Source organism: Motacilla alba, chromosome 4 (assembly GCF_015832195.1).
Source record: "Motacilla alba alba isolate MOTALB_02 chromosome 4, Motacilla_alba_V1.0_pri, whole genome shotgun sequence".
NCBI lineage: Eukaryota > Metazoa > Chordata > Aves > Passeriformes > Motacillidae > Motacilla > Motacilla alba.
In genome coordinates this window covers 22,588,104-22,608,366 of record NC_052019.1, presented here as the reverse complement: position 1 = coordinate 22,608,366, position 20,263 = coordinate 22,588,104, and the positions used below count along the sequence as shown (strand labels likewise).

General features: G+C 36.9%; 1 protein-coding gene across 1 annotated transcript in view; it reads left to right on the top strand.

Annotated features, from left to right (window-relative positions):
* Nucleotides 1-20,263, top strand: part of RFC1 (replication factor C subunit 1) — a 37,583-nt gene that overhangs the window by 5,560 nt on the left and 11,760 nt on the right. The window contains exons 2-14 of the mRNA XM_038134397.1: nucleotides 502-630; nucleotides 1,582-1,657; nucleotides 2,748-2,867; nucleotides 12,011-12,243; nucleotides 12,980-13,054; nucleotides 14,796-14,873; nucleotides 15,201-15,288; nucleotides 15,380-15,600; nucleotides 16,626-16,733; nucleotides 17,250-17,429; nucleotides 17,742-17,846; nucleotides 18,826-19,213; nucleotides 20,129-20,238. Of these exons, the coding sequence (XP_037990325.1) occupies nucleotides 502-630; nucleotides 1,582-1,657; nucleotides 2,748-2,867; nucleotides 12,011-12,243; nucleotides 12,980-13,054; nucleotides 14,796-14,873; nucleotides 15,201-15,288; nucleotides 15,380-15,600; nucleotides 16,626-16,733; nucleotides 17,250-17,429; nucleotides 17,742-17,846; nucleotides 18,826-19,213; nucleotides 20,129-20,238 (1,911 nt within the window). The remainder of the gene's footprint in view (nucleotides 1-501; nucleotides 631-1,581; nucleotides 1,658-2,747; nucleotides 2,868-12,010; nucleotides 12,244-12,979; nucleotides 13,055-14,795; nucleotides 14,874-15,200; nucleotides 15,289-15,379; nucleotides 15,601-16,625; nucleotides 16,734-17,249; nucleotides 17,430-17,741; nucleotides 17,847-18,825; nucleotides 19,214-20,128; nucleotides 20,239-20,263) is intronic.

Below are 20,263 nucleotides of genomic sequence, written 5' to 3'. Positions count from 1 at the left end.
TGAGGTGTAAGTTACTGTCTTAGAAATTTATGGAAAGGTGGAGAATGCAGTATGTGCCATTATTTCACTGTTTCAAGCTCCTGGTCCTTTCTTTCTACATGGGACATTACTTCACAGCTGTGTTAATCATTTTAACTATAGAAACAATTTGGTTTAGGTTTGTGATAAATAATGAGAAAAAAAATTATAATTTTACATCTGTCATAAGTCTTTGTATTTCATTGCTGCTGGAAGTTTGTCTTGCAGTATGTCTTGATGAAGATCCCAACTAAGGAAGAAATAATTTTTTTTCATGATTCAAAGACTGGAGTCAGGTGGTGTGGGTGTCTGAGTAGATACTTTTAACTATCTGGGCTTTATTTTCTGAACTGTGAACAAAATTTCAAAATCAGTAAATGTGATGGAGCTGCTGAGAGAAGGTAACTTCAGTACATTGCTATTTTGTAGTGTGAAGAGCTGTCTGTATCTAAAAACTTAGAAATCTCTTTTCCCTTTTACTAGGATATCCGGAAATTCTTCGGTGTTGTACCTCCTGGAAAGCGACAAGAATGTGAGACTGTGAAAAAGGGGGAAAAAATTAAAAATGGTGAAGGCCCCTCAAGTGGGAAGAAAAGGGAAAAGGAGACTAAGGTTAGTTTTGCTTTTCATATTTATCAAGTGCTTGGTTTCGCTGATGCTGGATTATTAGTGTATCTAGCATTTTTTAAAGTCATGGTTCTTCTCATATACTAAAATCACAGACTATATGTCAATTGTTTTTATAGGCATGGGAGGAAACTGCCACTTAAAATTAACTTCTAGCAGTAAAGCTTTGTAGGTGGTGAAGAAAATTGCTAATTTAAAAAAGTTTGGTTTGTAGGACAAGGTAGGTAGAGGTTGTTATGGTTAAATGCTCATGTAAGAACAGTCTCATATATTTGAAGTTACTCTGCCTATTGGCCACAGTTCTCTAAGTAGGTTTGCTAAGGTAATTTTTAGTCTAATAAACCCAAGGTTTGTGCCCAGTAGATGTAGACATATCATAAATGTGTCATGCTTACAAATGAGGTGAAAGTCTGTCATGTGGTGTCTGCTGACCAGTTTTTTTAACACCTGTGCAGGAAACATGAACATTGTGTTTGTTGGGATCACTTCTCTAAACCTTCTGCGAAGACCAAATTCTTTAAAATGAGAGATTAAAACTGGATTGGGTTCTGGTTTCAGACTACTTTACATGTTAATCATCTGAGCTGTATAAAAAAGAAAGTAATGGCTAAAGCTAGTTTAAAAAATCCCTTAGAGTGGAAGAATTTCTAATAGGATGGAATGTGTAACGTGAAACACAACACTTTAGTAGTGAGATACTACTTAAATGAGTATTCTGACCATGTAATTTCAATGTGAAAATTCTTCCTTGTTTTCTCCATGCTGCATCTTTTCTCCTCCCACGCAGGAGTTAGCACAAGACCATTTGTAAATGTGATATTGGAAAAGAAATAATTTCTGTTAGAATTTGTTTGAAACTCATAGATTTGAATGCATGCCTGACTAAAAGCTGAGAGGATCTGTTCAATGGTTGAACTAATGGACTTTTACACTTAGGTGAATAATTCACCCAGTGAAGATGATTCCAAACAGAAGTGGACAAAAAAGAAGAGAAGAATAATCTATGATTCAGGTAGTGTTCACAGTTGTTTCTGAATATTCCTTTGTATTTTTTGCATTAGCATGCAAGGTTCATTAGGTAAATTGTACCTCTGAAAGTTTTTGTGGGTTGAGTTTTATAAACAGTTCAGCAGTGAGGAATAGTAGGAGTACAAAATTAATATATTGCTGCTACCTTTAAAGTACTGATATTTGGAGATTTGGCAAGTTCTAACCCTTTAGTAGGAGGACAGAAAAAGAGAAACAGTGCTCTAAGCTCTTAAAAAAAAACAAACCTGTTTGTTTTTTTGTTGAGGGTTTTGGTGATGTTGTTGATGGTAGTTTTGTTTCTTCTGTTTTGTGCAGGGTGCCAGTATGCAAGTCAATTGACTACAGCCACTCTGTTTTTTAGATATAATTACAATATATTTGTGTTTATCATGGAAGGTTAGCCCTCTCTAACACTTGTTAGGTGTCTCTGCTGCTTCAGTTTCTCCTGTTTATTCATGTGGATGCTGGGATCCATAATCCACAGTAGTATAAATCTGTCATCTCCACAGCTTTTGGGATATGGAGAATAGTTGGTGATATGAATGGCAATTCACCGGTGTTCTCCTGAAAAATCAGAGTACCACCTCTGTGGCTTTTTGTTTTTTGCTTGTTGTTAGTTTCTGGAATAGGTTTCCATCTACTGGAACACATCAGCATAATAGTGTATTTTTTGTGGGTTTGATTTTTTTTTTTTAATTTTTTGTTTGTTTTTCATTTTGAGTGTTTGTTTTTTTTGAAGTATATTGCTGTGATATTTTTAAAGGTTGCATTCATTTTCGGAAAGGTTGCTGTACAGATATAGCAGTTACTGAAATAAGTATCAAAGTATTTATTGTTATGTAAACAAAAAACTCTGTCAAGACTGACTTCTGGCCAAATTTTCATTTAGTCACTTATATGGTGGATGAAAAGGGAAGTTATGCTCTCACCTTCCTACCACATGGTAGGAATATGGAGTCTTTCTCTCACTCTGCTAAATATACGTGAACACATGTTAGCTGTTTTGTGATCTGTTACTTAAAGCCTGTGTGTATGTGGAGGAAATCTACATTTATGTTGTGGTCAAAACACAGATTCAGAAGAGGAGGTGCAGACAGTGAAAAAATCCAAGAAGCCACCTGAGAAAAAAGCAGCTGCTTCAAAACCTGGTAAAGTTCTAAAGCGGGATCCTGCTGTTTATATTTCAGAGACAGGTAATGGAAGAAATATATCATTTTATGTTCACCTGTAGGGGGGTGGATTATGTTACAGTGTTACAGATTGTTTGATAGACTCAAATGTGACCATAAAACTTAATGTTGAGGAAGACAAATTACATTCTCCTCAAACAAGCTAACCAAAAACACTTCGAAGTTGAGCCTTAAGTACTGTGAAGTCAGGAGCAGGGTGAAAAGTGAGGTGATGGTGAGTAGTGGCTTAGGTTGATTTAAACAGGCCTATGGTTTAATGAGGTAATGCTTCCTTGCTGAAGATAATTCAGTATATTTAGGGGAGGAAGTTAAGGAAGTACCTTTAATATAGTTTAGCTGCTCACTTGCATACTTTGAAATGACTGCTGGCTGCAGGGATTTTTATTTTACCTGGTATATAACCTTCCATGTCTAATCTCTGTGTGATGTGTTGGTGACTAAAAAGTTGTTTTACCTCTCAGCACAAACATTTTGTCAGTTGCTGCAGTGGTTGCCTGTACTTCTGCACCCAGTCTGAGCTGGGCTGTACCTTCTGTCTTCTGTATTTGTCTCTGGACTAGAGTTCTTTACTAGCCACAGTACTTCCTGAAGAAACTGTGATTGAATTAACAGACTTGAATCCAAATCTGTTTTGATAAAACATGGTTTTTAAATAATAGAATTTCAGTAGGGCTTCTGTAATCCCTCTATGAGTTTCATTATACTTATTTTGGAGTAGTGGACACTGTCCTCAGGTATGGTAGTATTTTTTTTTGTAAGTTTATTGCTGAACATAAATATTGCCTCCCTATAAAAATACCATGCATTTTTAAAACAAAAAGGGATTTTTTGCTGCAGTATTGCAGAAGAAGTGTGGTTCGACTGGCTTTTCTATACCTTTCTTCCTCCTTGGTGTCTTTTATGTCTCTAAGATAGGTACATTGTGCTTGTTTTGCTTGTCCTTGGTAGTTGACCTGGCATACTCCTGTACCACATCAGGTATTCAAATGAGCTCAGTTTTCTAAAATAACATGAACGTTTTATTTGTCTTATTTATCCTTTTACTTAAAGCTTTGTTTCCTTTGACAGTTTTTCCCACAATTCTTTCCTAATTAAAAGGATCTTTAAAAGCATTTCTCCCAAATTCCTGGGGAATAAACAGCATATATTTAGGTTTATTATGCAATTCCAAGTGGTGCAATCAGATTTTTCTGCATAGGGATACCATGGGAACACTAGTCAAGGTTATTAGTGAAATCCCTGAAAACCATGGGCTCAAGGTTACTCTTATCAAAAGAGTCTTAAGTACACACAGGTTTGATTTAACAGTGATTCTGAAACAATGCCTTTATAACCTTGAGACACAATGCTTGAATTGTGTTTACTTATAATTTCTATAAATTGTTACTTCAGCTTGATGGAACTGTCGAGCTGAGTGCATTGAAGTGGTATTGATACAGCAGTTGGCTTGAGATAAATGTGTTCTACACATAATAGGATATACATTCTGTTCTACACAGAATAGGAATATAGACATGCAGATAGAAGAGGTCCTAACAAAATTTGTAGATGTTTGTTCTTTTCTTTTTTTTACTGTTATGGAACTGAAAACTTAAGAATATGCTGCTTGGACTCACTCAAAAGTCAGAATCTCATTTTCAAGGGCTCTGTCCATGGCAGTGTTTGAAAGAGCCTTTTGGCATCAAGAAGGCAGTAGAAGTTTGGTAGCTAATTGCCTTGACCTATTTTTCAATTTAATTTGAAACTTTCTTCCTCTTGTTGCTGGAAATTCTTTTCAGCTGATATATATATATTTGTGTGGTATCCAACTTTCTCCAAAAGTATTTGGGGAAAAGAACCTTTTGGTTTGTCTAAAAGAAGACTGATCTGGATTGAGTTGCTTTGTTTCTTATAGGTTTGTGAACAAGTTAATTTTTTTTAAAAGGCAAAAGAACAAAGCAAGAATAGTTGCTCTTTGTTTTTATTGATACATTTAATTGAAATAAATATTTAGTTTAATGATGGCCAAAGATAAAACTAAGTTATTCTGCACAGTAACAAGGGAAAAAAAAGAGCCTTTTTTGTTGCTAGTACAGTTCAGGGAATTGGGAAAAATCCAAATGTTCATTGTACTTGTTAAAATAATACTTGCTCTGTTTAATGAAGTATGGAACCGTGACCTTTGTAGATGGCCTGTTAGTGTGGTTTGTTGAACCTCATCTGGTTTCATCACAGGTAGTTATTCAGCAAGAATTTTGACCTCGCTTGTAGTGAATACTTACCTTTCATATACATTGTGTAGAGGTAATCATGTATGTGTAGCAATTGCCTTGATTGCTTGAATATTTTTAAAAATAGAAAAGCCTTATAGTAGTGGTAGGCAGAATTATTTATAAAGGTAGAAAAACTGTCATGGTGGGGAACTGAGGAGGTCTGCCGGTTACTGGAAAATGGTTCTTTTAGAGCTTAGAAGACAGGACAAAAAGAATAGCTTGTGAAGGTCCTTGATAATACAGACTCTTAATGTAGAGAATATTAGGGATAGAGAAACAAACAGCAAAACAAACCCAAACAACCTCTGACAAAAAAATTAAGTGCCAATACTGGTGGGCAAAATATAGTCCCTACATCCAAGCACAGGTTCAAATGAGCAGCAGGTTGTCAGTGAATAAGCATGTCTTTCACTGAAATATTTCATGGGGAAATAAAATGTTGTCACTGGCATTTCCTGGGCAATACTTCCTTCTGGAAAATGCTTTACTTGAGTGAAAATGTGAGGAGGAGATAAGTAGTACTCTGTGTACCAACGTTGCTCTAAAGTGTTTCATGAAAGGTCAGTTGAGAAGGTGTAGTTGAACGTTGAGGGAACTTTGAAATGCATTTGAGGAATGAGAGTGGGTTCTGGCAGAAATCCTCTGAAGAAGCAGGGAGAGGAGAGGAGCATGAGTTACTGAGGAGTGAGCCTGTTTAAAGTTGATTTGGTTAAATTTGGGAATACCAGTAGTACAACCTAAGGGTCATGTAATGGTAAATGTGCTCTTGTACTCAAAACTCCTAAGAGTTGAGAGGAGTGTTGTCTGAACATAGTGAAGGTATGCTAGTAGTTAACTCCCTGAATAGGGGAGTAAGTGTAAAGCAGAGGTGTGCATGAAATAATTTAATCTTATTCTTATAGAAGTGGTCTTCTTTCTCTCTACAGAAACTAGGATAACAGCAATATTGAGAAATAAATGTAATGCTGACTAAAAAAAAGGATTAATTTATCAGAAGGCATTAAAATTATTTGTCAGTCTGTACTTAAAATGTGATAGGACATGAAATAAAATTAATTTTAATTTAGTCTCTGTAGCAGATCTTCAAGCTGTAGCTGTGTTAGCTCAAGATGTTGCTGTTTTCTTTTGCCTGTTCCTATTCTCCATGCTGGAGACCTTCTTTCTCCCTTTCAGATCTCCTTATTGAACTGCCAGGGTAACTGGTCTTAACGTGGTTAATCTCCTGGATTAGTTCAAAATGTAAAAAGAGGATTTCTGTTTGGATTTTTTTTCCTACGCTGATTGATTTTGTTTGAAAACAGAGCACTGTGTCCTGAGAGGCTCAGTAAGCTGAGCTGCAGCTGGGAAAAAATTAGCACATTTATACTTGACTGGATTGCTTGAAGTTACCTTTTTCTCTGTTTTGCAGTTATTCACATGGCATTACTGAATATTCCTGTCACACAGGTAACGTCAGGCAATTAAATCAGAATAGGAAATTTCATTGCATGGTGCGATTCAGATCTGCTTCTGTGAACTACTGTTGTAGAAAAGTAACCTGCTCAAGTGAAGTTTCAATAATAATAAGCTGGAATGAGTTAGTGGACTGATCCCTTCTATTTGCTTGCTGAGGTTATACACACAGCTGTTTCTGTGCCAAGTGCAATCATTTCATTTGGAAGGAGTTGTTGTAATGGATGGGTTTGCAGATTAAGATAATTTACTTTGGTTTAAATATATTCGCCCTTCTTATGTATTTTAATGGTCCCAAAACTAAGCATATGGACTTGATTAACAGTTTTATTTGGTATGTATTGGACCAAGGATATCAAAGGCTATGTAGTTTGACACTCAAGTGTCTAACTCATGGTAGTTAACTGCATTTCAGTATTGTATCCCTAAACCTTTTTATCTCACAGTGAAAAACAAAGCAGAGGCAACTTTTTAAGGTTGCCTTTTATAACTGAAAAATCCAAAGGTGAATTTGTTTCAGAGGTGTAAAGGTGAAATTACTCAGGTAAGCTTTATATTTTTATAACAGCACAGAACCTTGACATGTCAATATAGGCCACATGCTAACAATTGTAGTTTAAAGTGCATGTTTGTAGTACATCTAAAATCAGTTAGCTTTTTGAGAAATGGCATGAAAAATCTAACATGACTTAATGACATAATACCTAAATTTTTAAATGTAGGTTGCAACTACTAGCTTTTTTAAATGAGGAGAAAAAAATATCACTTTGCTGATCACACATAGCATCTGTTCTTTGGAAGGACTCGCAGGGGTTGTGTTGGAATAGACTTGATGGCTTTTTTGAGAAGTGGTTATCTTAAAGGAAATCTTCTTCAAGAGTTACTTCAGGCAAAAGATGAGTACAAAACTCAATCCTGCCAAGTGCTGGGAGTGTTGGCTACTGACCCATGCATAGGTAAAGTAAATAAAGTCAGTACTAGGACTGTAGACAAACCTTATTTTCTGCACTCTGTTTAGCTTAGACAGCAGGGCTTGTTGCTGGAGATGGCAGGTCCTGTAGGATAGGAACTGTTTTAACTACTTGTGCAAAGGAGGTGTCATTGAAACTGAAAAATGTCCAGAATATTATAGTTTTTTACAAGTAATGTAGATTTAATGATTGTAGGATGTAGTCATTTAGCTCTATCCAGAAATCCTTATGTAGTAGTCTACAAATGCTAGTCAACATACATAGTAATAATAAGTAGAAGTTAGTTATGATCTGTACATGCCCTGCCTATATTTGGGGTTGGTTTTATGACATCACAGTAACAGGCTGTCCCTGCCTCAAATATTTTGTATTCTAAATAGAATAGGAACCAGGGAATTGTATTTTCTAATGATGAGCAAGTCAACAGTACAGCAATAATGAATTAATGAAATACAGTGTTCTGAGGGCCTGTCCTGTGCTGCTTGTTGCCATTGTCCTTGCCTGCAATGGAGTGCTCCCTTTTTAGATTGGCTGAGGTAATTCCTGTACTCAAGTCTTTCAAAAGGATCTGAATTTATGTTTAAAGCAGCCGAGATAATTTTTATCAGGCTCAGTTAGGGAACAACCACAGGTGTTGTTCAGTAATCAACAGGTGAAACCCTTTTGAGAAAGGGTGAGGATAGGAAAGAGGAAGAGGAATAATAAACAGTTATAAATGACCTGCTGGCACTGGTTTATAAACATAATTGTGCTGCTGCTGGAACAGTATATAAAATGAAAGCCAGCTGTGCTTTAGCGTCATGGAATAGCTCTTAAAACCCCCAGGATGGCAGTTGTTTGTTGCTAGGGAAGTTTGTCCTCCTGCATTGCCTGGCGTAATAGATCCCTGCTTCATGTGTAGTGTTTGTGTACAAAATAATTAAAAGCAATCTCCTGATTGTCACTGCCTGTGTGTTCCATTGATCACATGATTACCTTTCCCTTGGTTGCATGTACTTGATTTCCAGAAGCCTTGACTAGAATATATGATCTTCGTTTGTGTTTGTAGTTCTGAGCTGATCCTGGAAAAAGCAGTGTATGTTCAGGATATGTTTTCATTGTGTAGCACACGAAAATGGATCAATGTAAACAGGAAATACTGTTCTTGGATAGTTGTGTTCTGCTACAGAAATGTTTTACAACAGAAAAGTCATCTAGTTGATGATCATATCGATTCCTGTTTCTCAGTGAAGTCCATGCCCCCATGTAAGGCTATCTCAAGGTTTGCCTGGCAATTGCTATAAGAATGCAATTAATCTACAATTTTTGCACGTTAAAACCCAAATTTTCACTTGTATTTTCCACAAATTATTGGCTTGCTTGTATGAATAAGAAGACATCTTTTTCCTTTTACAGGTCACGTGTTGAGCAACACTGACCTGATTAGTGCAGCAGCAATAGTATTACTGTTTTGGCACTTCCAGAGTTGTAAATCAAATTGCCTTCATGTTTATAAGGAGACTGGAAATGTGCAGCTAATTAACTCAGCTGCTCACTTCTGTGGCAGTAGGTGTGTGGGAGCAGTTTGTTTTGAGGAAAAGTGTTAAGGTTTTGCTAAAAAAGTTGGTGTTTATCAGTACTTGAGCTAAGGGGAGTGCCTGGAGAGCAGTGAATTTGTGATGTTTTTATGGATTTTCTGAACCTGGGATGAAAATGTAGCTTGAGTGTTAGTCCCCTAAAGCCTCTTTTGAAACCCACTTTTAATAGAATCAGGCTGGTTTCGTTTCCTTATGACAACTTCCATGTTCTCATTCTCCCTTTTCTTTATTTTTATTTATCAATGACTGTTCACAAGTGACTCTGTGAGTGAGCTGTCTGTCTTCAGCCACTGCTTGCAGTCAGTAAATGCTTCTAATCCTGTCATTTCTTGGGACAACATAATTAAAGCCAAGTTCTAACTATTGATAATATGTAGTACTGGCTTCAGAAATGACTTGAGTGCATAAATTTTTAAATTAAAATCTAATTGTATTTACTTCTTTCTACTTAAGAGAAAGCAATATCCTGTTGGGTTTTATTGCTGTTTATGGTTATAAGTGAATAATGAAAAAAATCAATATCGCACACAGATCCTCTCATAACAGTAATGATAAGTAAAAGTTCTTTTTTAGCATTGTGCAGTCCTTAGTTCAGGAAAAGCTGGGAGCAGGGGGGCAGAATAGGATTTGTGTAATCTTAAGACAAATAAATGTAATTACATCTACATTAACTGCTGATTTACAGTAGCAGTATATTTTACTCGTGCAAATGGTTTTTTTTTGTTAAACTGAAAAATTTGAAAGGACCAGAAATATTCTTGAAATTGTTTGAGATATGTAATCTCCTATTCAGACTTGAAACTATTGTAAATTAGGAGTCTACAGCATCTAGTATCCAAATCTCCCTGAAGAGTCACAGTTTGTTAAATTGAGCTAAAGGGCAGTAGGACATTTACTGTTGCATCAGGAAAATAAGGTGTTGAAAATAGGAAAGCTTTTAGCTTTGTGTAAAACCTGCTGCTGTCAGCTGAGGGCCTGGGATTGAATTTTCTCTTCCATATAATGCTTTGTGAATTGACTTGGCTGAAATGCCACTTTATCTTGAATAAATCTTTGTCTTTAGGCATTCTCAATTAAACTGCTGAACCAATTTACCCCCTTACATGCCTCTTTGTGTTAGTTTTTTCCCTTTCTGAACTTTCTCTCCCAGCTATAGGTGGAATCCAGCTTTGTTCTCATTATAGTCTGCCTAGTAAGTGCTCAGTAGCAGCAAGTTCTGGCTGATGCCTGAAACACTCCAAAACACTGCCATCTGTTGGGAACAGATGAAACAAAAAATAATTGTTTCCCTCCATCTTTGCCTAGAATACAACAAAAATGAGAGATGACAGATATATAGCATCTTCTAAACTTAGTGGTCAGAAAACAAATTTTTGTATGAAAAGAAATATGGGGACTTAAATTAGGGGTTGCTGGAAAATGAACATGTTTTTGTGGTAATGCTGTCAATTCAAGTTCTGTTAAAAATGGATGTTTAGAACAATCTGTGTTTATGATATGTTGAGGTGAGTGTCTAAAGCATCTCTATTTTGAGAAAAGTAAAACTAGACTTCAGTTAGAGACATGCAAATAAAACTGCCTCTGTTTCTGTTCCTCTCAAGTCTTTCTGCTGCTTTTATAGAGTGTCTAATGTTGATTTTGGGGATTTTCTTTCAGTTTATTTGCTCACTTTGAGTTTGTAGAAGAATTCAAAAGATGATGCTTTTACCACTAGTAGAAGTTGGTCCAGTGATGTTTGTCTTCTGTGCTGTTGTATTAATCTAATCACGTGGCAGTGATATATGTGGGGTTTTGTATGCTTCAGTGAGAGGGTTTCATTTGTAGAACTGTCAGTAAGACTTTACAACATGACATAAAACTCTTTGAAGTCCTTGGTATTCATTTTTTGTTGGTTGATTGACTGGATGAAAAGTTTGGGTTCAGAATTAATAAACAGCCATCAAACCCTCTTTTTTTTTTTCATTGCTGGGCAGACCGTGTCCTGGTTATTAGAGAAGAGTCTGAAAAACAGAGGTTAAAATTTTGCTCAGTGGTCTGTGGGCTAATTCTTACTAAGACTCTGTATGCCACTTTCCCTCCCCCTTTCAAACTGAAAAATCCATTTTGTCTTGCTGACCTTGTCTGATTTATGTGTTCTGTGAAATTGTTGCTTTTCCTTTAGTTGGTTTTGACTGTTCTGGAAGGAGGTGTGTTCAAGTGCAGAAATGTAGAGAGCTCATAGAATCTCTAAAAGGGAAAAAGTGAAAAAAATGGCATTGAAATGTTTTTGCCAAAACATTCATAAACTACAAGGAATACTATAAAAATAATTAGGAAGCTTATCCAAGAATCCTTTTTTCTTTTTTGTTTTTGTAAAGAAAATGTTCTGATATTTTTCCTTGGTTTGTAATGTAAGATACAGAGATTCTTAAGAATACATGTCTACTAAGCCTATGTTAGCTGCTTTGTTGATGAATACTATAAAGTAGTAAAATAAATGTGCCTTTGTGTGTCACATAAAATGTGAAGGAAGAGTTGTGCTGTTCAATTTGACATTAATTAGGGAGGGAGTTCAAATGTCACTGATCTAGATCTTCTGTTTATTGTTTTCCTCATTTAAGAAGGGAAGGCATTCCTTGTGAACTTGTCTAATTGAGAGGTAATGTATGAGCACAAATAACAATGTTGTGTTGTTATTTCAGTACTGAATCTGTTCAGACTTGAGTTATGCTATTCAAGTTGTTAAATACTATGTGTTGTTCAACTCAGCCTTTTTTTCCAAAAACTTTGGAATGCCTGTAGCATTTTCTTAGGATCCGAGTTGATGTAATGTGCCAAAATAGTTGTCTTGGCAGTTCTGTTATTAAAACTTGAGTTCTGTGTGCCAGAAGTAATGGAATTTTCTTTGTGTTTAGATGAGGATGATGATTTTGCTGATAAAAGAATTTCCCTGAAACCGAAGGAGAACGGGACGTCAGGGATTGGTTGTCCAGGAACAAATACTGGGAAAAAAGAAGAGGTCAAACCACAAGCTAAAAGCAAACCCCTCTCTCCAGTGAAACAGACTCCCACCTCTGCACTTGATTTCTTTGGGACAAGGAGTGTCCAACGCTCAGAACAGAAACTGGTAGCGAGTAAAAGGAAAGAGGTGAGTGCTGATGAGGTTCCTTTAGGCTGCTCGTGTGTCTGATGGCAGCTCAAATGAACAGCTGGACTGCAAGGAAGTGATAAAGTGCTGCTCCTGCCTCCTGTTACTCAGTGTGATCTCTCACACAGAAGTTGAGCTCTGACGATCCATCTGTGTATGCACCTCAACTCCTCAAGTACCGGAGTAGTAGTTCCGTGTTTAATAAGATAGCACAAAGTTGAAGGTAGTATTTTCTTATTGCCCCTTCTCAAGTGACTTTTCTTGAAATCCATTAAGTTTTCTGAGGTTGGTGAGCAGAAGGGATAGCTTATATTTGAGGGTGGAGGGCAGGCAGGAGAGGGAGGAGGTTGTTTTCACGGCTTTATGGGGCACATATTCGTGGAATAACAAAGCACCCAGTAAAAGTATGGAGGAACTTAAAAATTCCCAGTGTAGTTATTGATGTATTTTTCAAGTGATGTATTTTTTTTTTTCATTTGATAGCTTGAGAGATGTTCAGCATTGTTTGAAGAGCTGAGATATTTATATTATAGCAAGGTCTTGTTTTGAATAATAAAATCCCTTGAAAATAGCCTTGTTTAATAGTGTTTAGGTTAGAGAGCTAGAAGTGAATGTTGCATGTCTTATTCAGAGTCCTTTTCTAGAAGCATACAGAAGGAACCTGTACATGTGAAATTATTATAATTGACACAGTAATAGGGTTGCTGAATGGCTGGTGTTTTTTTCTTTAATACAGCCTTCACAGAGCAGAGACAGCACACTAGATGATGAGGCCATTGCTAGACAACTGCAGCTTGAAGAAGATTCAGAGGTAAAAGCTCTACAAATTTAATGCCCAATATCAAGAGCAGTTTGTTTAATTTAAAATTGTTCTTCCTTAAGAAGTTAAGATGGACTTTGCAGGTATGCTATAACTAAGTGTAATAAAATTCATCAATGTGTGCAAGCCTGGTCACACAGTTATTTTTATAGGCATTATTTCACTTATGTAAATAGAATATATCACTTAATTTATTTTCTCTCTATGCAGACTTTCTCTGCTGTGCAGCTGATGTGCTTCTAATAATCCTGCCTTTCACACAGAATTCACTTTCTGCTTCCTCATGCTTTGATGGTGCTATGTTTTTTTTCATTCTCTGGAGTAAAAAATGAAGTCATTGCTATCCATGATCCATTTTACATGTCTTTTAAATTTTCTTACAGTTGAGAAAAATGTGAATGGCCCTTACTTACGTGTCTTAAACTTTCCTATTTGAATCAGTACTACCATGAGGGGAAGGTACACATACTTACTTGCTTTTGGGAAAACTCTTATTTCCCACATATATTTGTAATATTGAGTATTGTTTGAAATAAGTAGATTGTACAGACAAATCTGCACCTCTGAAAGTAAGGATGAGAGAAAGTGAATCCAGCTGTACCCTACTAGAGAGGAAAAATAAGATGATGTCTTTCATTTGAACTGATCTTATCTCTAACAGTCAGAGTTTCTGTGCATCCCAGTACTTTGTCAGGTGTGTCTCTGCCTCAGTCTGCTTTGCACTGGGTGATTTCTGCCCTTTCCCTTTCTCACTGTACACAGGGAAGGTAGATTTCACTGTTATGGACATATACAAACAAGGCCTGTGGCATCCTGGTTTTATAAAGTCATCTATTGGGATCTTAGAGCATGGCATGTTGGGTTTCAATTATGGAAGTAATTTTGTTGTTCTCTTGTTGAAGCAATGGTCAATATTGGCAATAATGAACACTATTCATGAATAGAAAAGGTTTTCCCCAAGGTACTGTATTGCACAGGAAAGGTAACCCGAGGAGCAGATATCACTGGAGATGTCAGGTTCATGTCGTTAAGTGAAATAAAAATGAAGCCAAACTGACTTTGGTGGGCTCTTTTACAGCTAATAAATAACTTTCACAGGTGCTGTGCACTGTTTGTTCTTATTGGTTCTTCCATCAGAGAAAATCAGTTGCATGAGTATAAGTAACAGAAAGTTAAAGTATATTTGCTTCCCTAAAGTAAATAGAACTGACACAAAGAGCAGGGCTAAGGGCGGTCATTAAGGTCTCCAAAACAGACAGAAATTTTTAATATATATTTGTTGCTAGTAGTATATGAGAATAAAACATTCATTCTGGAGACATAATTTTTAACAAACATTGTTACTACTTGTCTTTTGGGACTGCTTTTGATAAAGCCAGCAGGTTACATGTTGTTGCAGGCTGTTTGTTATGAGGTGCAGCCTTCAAAGTTTGATTATTTAAAAGAAAAGGGTACACAACAATAAAATATATGATCAAAAAAAACCTCCTTTGAAAACAGCTTATTGAGGCATAACAATGTTTCTAGTGCAACAAATCCATTTTTCTCACTAGATTTAACTAGTCTTGCTTTCTGGGGGAGACAAGTAATTCTTCAGTGCCATTTCCAGAAATTTATTTACCTCTGGCAGGACACCCTTTTTCTAGCTATGTGCTCACATAGAGTTTTTGTAAAAATACACTAGAGGTAGAACTTGTTAGCCTAAAAATCTTTTTTTCTTTTTTTCTTTCAGCTGGAGAGACAGCTGCATGAAGATGAAGAATTTGCTAGAACTCTGGCCATGTTGGATGAAACACCACAGAAGAAAAAGGTTGAATCCTTTTTAAACTTACACTTTTAGGAGTTGCATTGCTGGGAGTGTTCTTATTTATACACCTTTGTTTTGAGACTTCCATACAAATGCATTAAAACCAGCAGGAAAGTGTTTTCATGGAAATAGCATACTCACTTCTTATACTTCCCTCCTGGCTTTTCCTTGCTCAGTAAAGGGTGTCCTGCCTAATCAGTCAGTGTGTGCTGGATGCCTCTGTTCAGATGGTATTTTAAGTTCTAGTCACAATTAAGTGAAGTGTGTTGCTGTGTCCCTGTGGTAGCTTGGGACACAAATCCCTGACTTTGGCATTGTGTGTTTATTCAGGCTCGGAAAAACGCAGAAGGAGAGGAGACAGTGCTGAGCATCAACAGCAGCCCTAATACAACAGCAGGGTGTAAGCAGTCAGAAAGAGGTAGGACACAGAAACTGAAAAGCACTGCACTAATTTATAATACTAATGAGATACATTTTTATATATGAGCTCTTCTCCCTCTGCCTAACAGACTCAGCTGGTGCAGCCAAGAATTATTCTGTGAAGCCACAAACTAAATCTGAACAGTTGAAAGGTTCTTGTTTACCCCCACAATCATCTGATGGTAAAAAAGAAGAGATTGCTGAAAAGGAAAGAGGTGCTCAAAATTCACTATCAAGAGGAAAAGCAGCTTCAGGGAAAGAAGAGAAGACAACACCAAAGAAGGAGAAAGTTTCTCCCAAGAAGACTGAGGTAGGAGCTCTCAAAGTTAATTTTGATGTCTTGGTGGAGTTTGCAGGAAAATAGTTTTCATTTATTATTGGTGTCACTGTTGTAACTTGATACTTAAGTCTCCTGGGCAGCTTTTAAGGGTTTGAATTCTGGTAAGACTGTAAGTTCCTTCCTTCCTGCAGTTGTAAAAATGTCTGGAAAAAGTTACCTGGCAAAGTGTAAATTAAACAGGTGAAGGGCCTTAGGTCCTCTAATGCCCATTAAAGTGTGCAGGTACACTGCAAAGTCAGTTCTGTGCTTTCTCTTGTTTAACTTCACTGCAAAACACAGAATGCAGGAATTCTGACACTTACTTAGTGAGTGCAAACTTACTGATGTCAGTGTGGAGCATCTGTTCTGTGGTTAGAATGATGAGTGGCTTTGTTTTGGGATTTCTATTTGTCTCACTAATCTCCTATTTTTTCTTATTATTGATATGCTATGTAAGAATAGAATTTGGGTTTTTTATCTGATTCAGTGACTGTATTTGTTGAACACTGGCAGTTATTGCAACATTAAAATGTACTTCTATACAGTATAAAGTACCCTATTTTGACACTTAAAGAGCAGTTGTAATTAGAAGGGAGAGCCTGCACCTCCTTTTGAGGTGAGTTTTTTAGTCTTAAAGTCTACTTCATAGTATTTCTACTTTTCATAAATGTAGATCACAAATAAGATGTGAATTTAAAGTGACTGTTTAAGAGTTAAGTGAGCATGTACATGTGCAATAGATGAATCTACAGAAACCTGCCAATAAACAATGGGTACATATTTTTTAAACTCTCATATTTTTGAAATATTTTTAAAAGGAACAAGGAAAAACACCTCAGCACAAGCACTAGAAGGAGAGCAAGCTTCAGTATTGCATGTTAATAGATTAAAAACAAGCGTTAGAACTTGGTTTTCCTTTCGTGCATGCAAATGTCTTGAACTGTGAAGCTTGGGTTTATTTTGCTGGTTTTAGATCTGTTATATGTATAGTAATGTTTTTTCCTCCCCTGACCCAGTCTATAAGTCCTGAGGACTCTGAAAAGAAGCGAAACAATTACCAAGCTTACCGAAGCTTCCTTAATCGTGAGGGTCCCAAAGCACTGGGCTCCAAAGAGATACCTCAGGTAAGTTTGGCTGCAGGATTCTATATATGAAGTGGAGTGTTTGATAGATCTACTGCTGTAAGTAGTTTAAGAAATACCAACCTAACTGTTTAAAGACAGGTTTTTCTAATACATTCTTCCTACTGGGAAAAAAATACCAAACTTGTAATGTAAAGCAGTGATTAAATTTAAGGAAGTGTACTAAAGAATTTGTATTCAGAACTTGGTTTAGGAAGTCATGATCATTAAAAATAGTTACTGGTCCTAAAGTTGACGATTGCTGTCACTCATTTGATTCACATGCTATGCTTGAAGCACAGAGTGCTACAAGTATGGTCAGGTAAACAGTGTGTGGAGTTTTGTTGGTAGCTGTTGCCATTTGAACTTCAGAACTATTACCTAGCTAGGTATGATAGTCTTATTTGTAAAGTTTTAGAGGGTACTTGATGTGGTAGAGGGTTAAAATAGCTGCTGGTTAAGAGCTATTTGATAGAATTGTGTCAGTAATGGCATTTTTTGCAATGCTCTGGTTCTCAGGGAGCTGAGAACTGCTTGGAAGGCCTGACATTTGTAATTACGGGTGTTCTGGAGTGCATTGAGAGAGATGAGGCCAAGTCTCTGATTGAGCGTTACGGAGGAAAGGTGACTGGCAACGTCAGCAAGAAGACAAATTACCTGGTGATGGGGCGAGACTGCGGCCAGTCCAAGTGTGAGAAGGTGAGTGTGCTCCTGCCTGGCCAAAGGCAAAATGGGACTGAATTGTTCCTCTCTTTACTGGTAATTTCCAGTATTCCTGCCAGCAGGAAGCAGTACTAACAATAAAGTGCCTTTTTAAAATGAAAAGTTGCCAAGTGGTTTACGGCTTTGTTTTGTTTTTACTTCTGTGCATACATACAACACACACACAGATATCTATATCAACTCTTGTTGTGTTCCTAGTCATAGTTTTTAACTGGAAAACCCTTTGAAATGAATTATATAAGTCCTAATGTAACTTGATTTCACATTTTATTCTTTCTTTTGCTCCAGGCATCAACTTTAGGTACAAAAATTATTGATGAGGATGGTTTGTTTGATCTTATTCGAACTATGCCAGGCAAAAAGTCAAAATATGAGCTGGCAGCTGAAACAGAGGTATGCTTTTTTCCTTTTGTTTTTAATTGAAAGGAGTTTGTTGTCTGTTCCAGTAACAGTAACACAACAATCATCAGTTTGACCTTTTAGGTTAAAAGTGAAAATTTTTTGTTTGTGCTTAAGACAGATGACTCTACTTGGGAGCTAAAGGTTATTTTCACACTGACATTATTCTGCATTTTTGGTACCTGACAGAGTAGGTAATTGCATCTCCTTAGATGGTATCAGGTTGAAACAAGGAGTATTCATTCATTCTCTGGAATAAGTAATTGTGACTGATACCACGTGGTACCCAGACAGGCCCAGAAATACGTAAACTATTTGTATGCTTAACAGATTTTGTCTTTCTGTGGTACTTGAACTAAGAATATTAAAGGGATTTTTTTCAGGCAATACCAAAAAAGAGGTAACAAGTTTTTTGTGCACATTTAAATTTAGGTTGTAGTGGCGGCCGATAGAATGTTATTAGAGTCTCTGTTAGCTCTAATGTGTGCTGCATTCATTGCATTCATTACAGACATGACTTATTTATGCAAAGATACCATTAGTGTCCCAGGGAAAAGCAACTCTAAGCTTATTAGCTATCACTTATGCTCCCTTTGAATTGTTTTGGGTTGAGCAACTTTTGCAAGTGTTTTGCAAGAGCTTCAGGGGTGTCTGACCCATTTGTTCCAACCTGACAGTCATCAGTTTAGCATTGTAGGATGCCTCAGGCTTTGTGAATAAGGGGACTGTTTTTGGAATGACCAGAACACTTCCTGCCTCTTTTTTTGTGGGTTGTACTACAGAATCTGGTGACACTCTGTTTAGCCATGTTTTATTTCTCAGAGACTATTTCTGTATCTGCTCTTGAAGTTTTTTTAAATCAATACATAAGCTTTGTCACTTTCTAAGCACTCCTGTAATTGTTAAAATAAATATGCTGTTTATTTACTGTATTTTTTCTTTATTTTCCTTTTAATTTTTTTATTTTCCTAAGGCAAAGAAAGTGGAGTCAAAACCCAAAAAGACACCAGAGAAAGCTGAAGCTGGGAGAAGGAATTTTAGCCCCTACAAAAGGGAAGCTAATAATAAAAAATACAAGTCTACTCCTGAAAAAGGAGAAACCATCAGATCTGTCAAGAAAGAAAACACCGCTGTTCGAAAACTTACGGACTTTAAACGTCAGACTGTAGAGGCCCCAAAACCTAAGGGGAACTTGGTTTCTGAGGTTAATGAAGATGGCACAGAGAGATTGCTGTGGGTAGATAAATATAAGCCTGTATCTCTCAAGGCAATTATTGGACAGCAGGGTGAGCAAAGCTGTGCCAATAAACTGCTCCGATGGCTCAGAAACTGGCACAAGAACACCTTGGAAGACGGACAAGGTGACTGGCCTGGTTAATTTTCTCTGTGTTCTTTCATGCTAGTCATGCTCCTTGGTTCCCTGGACCACTGAGGTTCTGGGTGGTAGCAGAGCAGCTCTAGAAATTGGGAATAAGGCTGCACTCAGATGTGTTTCTAGCAGCAATTGAGCCTGAGGTTTTTTTGGCAAAGTAGTTGTTCATTTACTACCCACCTCCCTACCTCAAAAAAGAGCAGAAAAATGTGCTTTAAAGATTTTTTCCCCAAGTCTGAGGTTTCATTTTTACAAAAAACCCCAGAATATCCTAGCTGTGATGTGTCTAAAAATAGCATTGTGTTAAGCCTATTGATTTCTTTCTCAGCAAGAGGAAATAGGTTAGGCACAGCCAACAGTGAAGATACAGGATAAGAGCAGGGCTAAAGGGCTGCTCTCATGTGTAGGGATGAATTGTCAAGGTCCTGGCTCTGGCTAGAAGTGCATGTGTCAAGTAGACAGTTGGTCATCCTATAGACAGACAGGTTTTTCTGTGTTTAAAAGAGGGTTTAAGTTTTAGTTCAGCCTTAGTAGCTAGTGGGATTTTGTGTGTGGTGTGTTTAGGGTTTGGCTTAATTTGTTTGTGGTGGTGTGTGGGTTTGGTGGTGCTTTTGGTTTTTATGTGTATGATATGGTTGTGAGGAAATTGCTGAAATGGTTGTATTATATTAATAGCACTTTTTGGTATTTTTCAGTTCAAAATCACTGGAAGTCATAAGCTGTAAGCTGGTTTAAGCTGCTTTTACCTGAGTAGTTAGGATGCAGCTGTGTATGCATCTTTGGATGTTCATCTTGGTCCTTAAATGAGTAAAAACTCCAATGATGCTTGATATCTTTAGGAGCATGCAGTTTCATAATTATGTATCTAGGTAAAACCTGATTTTTTAATTTATTTTTTTTTAAGCAAAACCCAGTAAAACTGGAAGCAAAGATGATGGGACAGGCTTTAAAGCAGCATTACTTTCTGGTCCACCTGGAGTTGGTAAAACTACTACAGCTGCTTTGGTTTGTAAGGTGAGTTCATAGTAGTGGTTGTTCC